Genomic DNA, 7,702 nt, shown 5'->3' with positions numbered 1-7,702 from the left:
ATAATACAGATTTGGCCTGCACTTGTATCCATGTGTGTAAAATGTTAAATAAGGACCATAGCAATAGCGATTTATTTATCAATGTCAAGTGACTGAAACCCATGAGTAAGTGGTGTGTCAGAACAACAGCAGTCTCTGAGTGTAGAGCAGGGGAGTGAAAGGTGCCGCGGCATTGACTGGCAGATTGGACAAGTTGATGTCAGAGATGTTCACGCAGACTGACAGAGACAACGGGGGAGAGTGGACGGTGTTAATTCATTGGGCTCCTCGTGTGGACGGAGAGAGTTCCTGCTGCCCACGTTCTTCTGTCAAACCTTAGGGTCAGTCTGAGGTCTCACGATGCTAATACTGCGCTGGGCGGCTGTTCTCGTCTGATGTGATACTGGCACTGGGAATGACAGACATGGTGGGAACAGGAAAAGAAGATGACAGATTGAATAATGGTGATATGCCCAAAAAAAAAATATTGCTCAAGAGGCAAAGCCATTTGTTGCTTCTGAACGATCACACTTCACTGTGATTGGTTAAACCTCCCTGTCACTCATTTATAGCTTGATGAGACATTACCTCGGTCTGACACAATGACAACATTTTAAGTGCGATATAATGAGGTATATTGTGTGAAACAAAATGATTGAAGACTGTTTTATACCACAGATACTAACTAAAAAATGGAAATTACATGGCTTGTTTTATAAGTACGTATAACATACATAGACTGTATATATAAATGGACAGCTACTCCTCACTCCTCCCCGTTTACCATAATGACCACGCTCGTGAGGGAAATCATGGCTGATTTACAGACTCCCCCTCCCCAGCTCTGACGAAGCATGTTCCTAAAAAGCACATAAGGGCGGGATTTTCACTGTAAACTCGGCCCTTGCATGACATGTAGCTCGCACAGCTCCAATGCTAACAGTCCGACCCTCATTAAGAACGAGATTTAAAAAATTCTTCTTGCGAAAACCAGCCTGGTCTCCTTAATTGTTACTAACCCTGCATTGTCACAGGACGAATATCTAGCTATAGATAGTTCCAAAAAAAATTGGGACCAGGCTTTAAAGTTGTTTTTAACGTGTCTAAAGTCCAATGCTTTTCAATGGGGGCCTAAGGGTGATATGGAGGTACTACAGCAATGGCGGAGCAATGGTGGCCCCCATTGTCGTTGTCAAAAAGCAGGGCAGCCAGCGTCCATTGATAACATATCTTCAATAAGACATAAGTTGCAATAAACAAGACACAAAATGAAACATGATTTCCCTCTATACAATTGTTCAAGTTTTACAAAAATAGAAAACACAAGTTTAAAAAACAAAACAAAAAATAATACAACTAAATGTATTGTGTATTGTATTTAATAATCGTTAGATTAAAGGAATAGGCCACCATTTTGTTTTCCATACTGAGATAAGTACCTGTCTGGTCTTTACGCGTGCGCTCAGTCACGCAAAAATGCTAACAACATGCTAACTTTTTTTGCGTGACTGAGCGCACGCGTACTGACCAGACAGGTACACATCAACTCGTCTAAACTCAGGTAAGAACTTATCTCAGTATGCATAAACAGTGGCCTATGCCTTTAAGGTCCGAAACATGATCTCCTCCTTCTGTTCCACTTTAGTGGATTAACTCTGGATCTTGAAGAGCACCAATTTTGGACTCAATCTTCCTTCCCTGAAGCACTCATCTTCCCTCCTCGTCACAACTAAATGTACTTTTGATGAACATTGTTTGTCTGTTATTTATAGAATGATTAACAGATGTACATAGTAATTATTGTAGCATCGCCGGATCCATTCAGAGATGGTCTGCACTCAAACTGCGTTCATCACGGCACCATTGTTTTGTTAGCAACCTTTTAGCTAAAAATGGTGGCTTTTGTGCTTGAATGGTTAAAGCTGCATTATGCAACTTTTTACCCGTAAAAAGTTGATATTTGTGCTTATTTGACCTTGTAATGACCCAGTGGCTGTTTGAGTGGTCAGCATGGCACCTACTTTCCATCACAGTGGTCTCTCGGACGATCCAGGATCAATTGTTTGGAAGGTTTTCATCGCGGACGGACCCTCTCACCCAAAAACCTAAAAAAACATGTGATCCTGGAGTGTTGCAGATCACCATGATCAAAAGTAAAGGCGTCATGCTGACCACTCATACAAGGGCTGGGTCACTACGAGGTCAAAAACGCACAAATATCAACTTTTTTTTCGCATAAAAAGTTGCATAATGCACCTTTAAGATGCTTAAAAGAGCTCTCCCATACTCATCGAGTTACTTTACCTACACGCAATATTTGAAATGATAAAATGGCAATGTTGAGGTGCATAATATATTGTTTATAAGCAACAATTCTGCATAAAATGTTTACTTTGAAGTATCTGTTCTCTCCAATTATTAATAATTAATTCACTTGTCGTTGCTCATTCCATTCCTCCTTCCATTAAACTACTCCAGTGTGCACTTCTTATCACTCTGCCTCCCTCCCTCCCTCCTTCTCTCTCCAGTCCAGCAAGACGCGCACATCATACCGTACACAAAAGTGCCCATGATGAAACTGATTGCTATAAATACCGAACGCCCCTGCAGCTTGTTGCTCGCTCGGCTCTCACTTGTGGAGCGTGGGCGTCTACTTTGTCCACGGCATCCAGGTGTAAAGGACAAATCAAGTTTCTTTTTTTTTATAAAGCACGGACCCATATGCGCGGATACGAGTTGGGTGGGGGGGGGTGAGAGAAAGCGCGAGAGAGAGAGAAGGAGCCTCCCTCGTGAGTTGAAGTGGGTGTGAACAAGTCGTCTGGTGCTTTTTGCTTTCCATAGAGTGGCTGTCTCTCCTCCGCTGCTCACTCACTCACTCATGTTGGATTACATTTTTTAGAAAAGCCCTCTTTTTTTTTTTTTTTTGGGAGGGGGGGCTGACACCTGTTTTTATTTTATTTTATTATTATTTTATTATTTTTGGGTGCTGGCACAGAGCTGGGACAATGAGCGAAGAGGTCAAGGAGAAGGCTACGGGGAAGACGCCTCAACGCAAGAAGAAAGGAAAAAAGGTAACACAGAGGGATTAGGATTGTAAACAACGTGAGGCGGCAACCGACATGCACGCTGTGATTCAGACTGTGGAGGAGGACTGACAAAGAGAGGCACTTTGTATAACTGCCTCATTGTATTGCCACTCATATATGGCATCTATTTATTGTTTGGAATAGATTTATTAGTTCTCGTAGTGGTGAATTTTGTCTCATGTTGGTGAATCCTATATTAGTGCATAGTTTACTTTACCATCTTTGTTAAATCTGACATTATGTTATCAGAAAATAAGATTGATTTTGCCACAGGTGCCACATTGCTTATTTCTTTAATCTCCTTATAACTATATACAGCATACTTCATTGGTGACTGCTTTATGTGGGTTCTCTTATTGTTGTCCACTTTGAAAATAGAGTGATTTTTTTCTATAACCTCTTTTGTCTAAACACTCTCAATCTGAGCTTCACTTTTCTATTTTGTGTTGAGTTATGGGCAGCTGCTTTGGCGATTCGAGAAGCGCTTTTGTTTTCCCCTGGTGTGATGACATCGCCTCGTTCGTAATCATGTTTTTTTTTCCTGTTTTTCTTTTGCTCGAGTAAATTTGGGCTCTGCTTTTAGTCGTTCACACTTGAGCGCATCTGTTTCTTTTGAAAAATAACAAATTGGTCAGAAAGAAAAGAAGAAGATGCTGAGATATTGTTTTCCATCCAGTCGTTGCTTGGATAAACGTCCACCTTGTGTCAAGTTGGGTGTGGGATTGGTTTAAACCTACAAGTGCAGTTTTATTTGTGATATATTGAAGAAGTGTTATTGGGGGGGGGTCTCTTATATGTAGCATTGAGAATGGCTGGCCCAAAGATGCGAATGCGCCACATCCCAGTGATTAAAATCGGCTTTCTGTGCGCTCTGAGATTCATTGGACATTTGCTAAATTGTGTGTATTCCTCTGAACTAGATCTTCCTTCAGCACTTTTTGTCCTGAGTAAGAAGCACTTTATATTTAAGGTAGTATTGGCAGTAATCCAGTGCACTGCGTACTTGTATTTGTAGCATTTCTTTACCAAGCACTTCAAAAATGCTGCTGGCTTGGCATCTTTTTTTTCTTCTTTCCGCCTTATGTTTAGTCAGCTCCCAGTGATTGTGTGCTCTCATATCCACCAGGGTTTTCTCCAAGGGGCGATACAGGTGTCCCAGTGGCTCCCGGCGGACAATACAGTGCAATATAGCCCGTGCTGTGCCATGTAAGAAGAGATTAGAAGGTCAGGGAACAATAGATAGCTTTAATACTGGTTAGAATATAATCTTCATGGGGCTAAATCAGAGACTTGGCAAGTGTTGGACAGAGTTTCCTTTGTGAATAATCATTGCAAGTTTCTGAATTGCCGGAATAAGGTGTGGCTTTTTTTTGCTTTACGTAAAATGTCAAAATGTAGAAAGCAGATCCCAGACTTTCCTCTCTCTAGACACTTCTGTGAGCTCTCCTAGTTAATCTCAACATAGTCCCTCCAATGGATCTGGGGCCTCCTCTCCCCCCTGTCGAGGATGTGGAGAAGCAGCAGCTCTACCCCAAGCTTCTCCAATTTCAGTCAGCCATCTTAATTCGATGACCGCAAGAGTTGGCGCATAAATTGATTGGTAAATACCGAATTTTCCAGGCTATAAGTCGCTCCGGAGTATAAGTCACACCAGCCTTAGCAACTACCTGGGCATGGAGGCGTAACTGCACTGTTGACAAGCCTCTCCCGGCAGCACGTTGTTCAAGCATCCATTTGCAAACTCGTTCTTCTAGCTGTGGCCATCTAGCTTTAAGACGCAATTAGCTTTTTTTGTTTTCTTTTAAGAGTAACCTCCGCTTTTCGCCAGTCCCTCGCAAGTTTTTCACTCATTTCAAACTTTCTTTCTGCTGCTGTTTTACCGTTTTTTGAATCTTCAGTGGTATAGGAGTGCAGATACTGGTACACAAGCCTAAAGCGCCCTCTGTCAATGTGAAAATAAAACATTGTGGGATAATATATTTTGATATATAAATCACACCTGAGTATAAGTCGCACCCCCAGCCAAACCATAAAAAAAGTGCAACTTATAGTCCGGAAAATACGGTACTTCTGATAGAAATTCACGACAGCCATAATATGCTCCATTTTTCTTTTGTTGAGGAGCTAAATACTTCAACTCCACCACTTGCAAGAGGAGCTCACCAACAACCTGCTTTATTATCTGGAGCCAAGTCAGGACGATGCACTCTCAGCAGAGACTTCACTCTCCACACACATTTCCCCCAGCTCTCAAAAGGTGTTTCCATGGCCAACTTAGAGAATTAGTCCCGAAAGAGTGGCCTATGTCTTCCCCGGGGCCTCCTTCCGATGGGGCATGCCCAGATTAGAACACCTTCCCAGGGAGGTGTCTTGGAGATTTTATTCCAAGCACCTCCCGGGTGAGTGAGCTCCTCATCCTGTCTCTATGGGTGCGCCCAGTCACCCTGCGGGGGAAAATCATTTTGACTTTCGCTTTCATCCGAGTCCAAAAGTTAAAAGAAATGGACTTAAAAACCTAAATTTAGCTGATACAGTAAGCATCTATTCACAGACTGCTTTTTCCCCCCTCCTCAAACCACCAATTTTCACTGATTCAAACTGGAGCCCTCACTTCCTGTCTCCTGTGGGCCGTCGCCATGGCTACATTAACACGCCTCTCGCACTTTTTGACATTAGAGTGACAGCGGCGCCGCACTCACGGTGAAACGCAACCCCGCAATTACATTTGGCATGGCTGACATTTTGATCACAAATCAGTACCAATTTCACTTGACAAATGCGTTCCCCCTCCCTCCCATTCCTAAAGCGTCCCGCCACCTCAGACGGCCGGCTCATCTCTCCATTGTCCCCCTGCTCCAGTGTGATAGTGCGTTGAGGATTAGTCATACTGTACTCGCTGCTGTGGAGACTGTTTTTTTCACGGGCCTATCTGCACACGCCAGAGTCCTTAGCAACAGCTCCAGGTCCAGACAACACAGGGCTAAATCACAGAGGAGCACGTCTGTATCTCGGAGTCTAGCTTTGCTCCGTCTATCTGTCATTTTTTCAACAAAGATGTAAGAAAGGGAAAAGTGTGCTTATCTGACCAGGGAAGTCCCACAGAGATTCAGAATCTCTTTCACTGGAGGAGTTCTGGCTGTGGATGGTAACCTGTTGCACTTGTGTTGAAATGGCAGGAATAAAACTACACCTAGGACAGAGCAGATACATCATAGGTCAGGGGTAGGCAACGTCAGGTCCGGGGGCCAAATTCGTCCCTCCAGCATAAGACCTTTGGCCCCCAAGAGAATTTGGAAGAAACATTTACTCATAAATCAAAGACCAAATATGTGAAAAGGACTGTAAAATGTGAAAAATCCTGTCAATATTTTCACATTTCCCATCAAAACACCGCTTTAGGTCATATATTATGTGCAAAACTTATATTTGTAGAAAAAACAGTGCTTTACTTTGGGCTACAATTGTGAGTTTCGGCCCTTGGCGTTTTGGAAATTAAGAAAATCGGCCCTCCATGACACAAACTTGCCTACCCCTGTCATAGGTCATAGAAGGGGGCGTGGCCTCGATGAGGGTGGAGAAGTATGTTTTGGGGTGCACATTTCACTCTTTTAGCCATTTTATGGCCGAATATAAGCTCCTTTATCACATACAAATAAACTCAAGTCTAAATCGTAGCTAGCGCAATATTTGGTTAGTCCGCCAATTAGCTTCTGCAATGTCAAAATATACCATATTGCATTCATTTTGTCACCAAGATTGTGTATTGGTGATGGGAGAGTGTGACCACTGTGCAAAGCCCTCTCCAGCACACCCCAAAGATTCTCAGTGGGATTCAGATCTGCACTGTGGAGGCCAATTCATGTGTGAAAATGATGCCCCATGCTCCCTGAACCACTCTTTCACAATGTAAGCCTGATGAACCCTGGCATTGTCATTGTGGAATATGCCCGTGCTTGGTTTTTCAGGATGTTCAGGTCAGCTGATCTCAATCTTCGGGCACGTACAGTAGTGTTGCTGAAACCTAGACCTGACCAACTGCAGCAACCCCAGATCCAAGTGGTGACTATATTATAAATGCATTTGTAAATATTAAATGTCATGTTGTTTGAATGATAAATACTGTCTGGTGTTGATTTCTCGCCCAATAAGAGGGTAGAGTTCCCATTTGATTTCATTTTCATTTAAAGTTTCATTGTAGTTTTCAGTCATACCAGGACACTAAAATGCGTTTACACTGTGTTTATCGAAAACCCTGTTCCCAAATACGATCTGGCGCTATGTCCTGAAACGCGTACTCCACTCTGGCGAGCGTCTCCGCATGTAAACATTTGAGCTGCCTGTGTCTGGTATGCATTTTACATTTCTACTGTAACTCAAATCCTGTCCCCGCTAGAGCTGTGGAAGGGAACAGGAAGCGATGGGAAAGGAGCATGCGAACTGGCTCCTTATAGTAATAAATGTCACTATGTTATTTTACGAGGTATACAGAGCGTCCATTTAGCGACAAAGGGGAGGCACTGGCCGCTAAAATGTTTATAAAAAGCCGATTTATTGCGCGTTCGCCGTAGATATGGTTAAATTTTGCCCTGTTTTAGCGAGAAAAGTGCTGTGCCTTATGTAACATGGCTGCCCACGTT

The 7,702-nt window shown here is 43.0% G+C and overlaps 1 protein-coding gene across 5 annotated transcripts in view; it reads left to right on the top strand.

The window, feature by feature from the left end:
* Positions 1-2,755: 2,755 nt before the first annotated feature.
* Positions 2,756-7,702, top strand: part of LOC306978931 (ankyrin-3-like) — a 103,159-nt gene continuing 98,212 nt past the window's right edge. For 2 of the 5 annotated variants that reach the window (XM_079577674.1, XM_079577672.1), the window contains exon 1: positions 2,849-3,050. In XM_079577674.1, the coding sequence (XP_079433800.1) occupies positions 2,985-3,050 (66 nt within the window). In that variant the 5' untranslated portion in view covers positions 2,849-2,984. Of the gene's footprint in view, positions 3,051-7,702 lie in introns of all 5 variants that reach the window. The other 3 variants (XM_079577665.1, XM_079577666.1, XM_079577667.1) reach the window with 3 other exon arrangements.

This window comes from Gobius niger (assembly GCF_951799975.1).
Source record: "Gobius niger genome assembly, chromosome: 19".
In the NCBI taxonomy this organism is placed as follows: Eukaryota; Metazoa; Chordata; class Actinopteri; order Gobiiformes; family Gobiidae; genus Gobius; species Gobius niger.
This window is presented reverse-complemented; position numbering and strand designations above follow the sequence as displayed.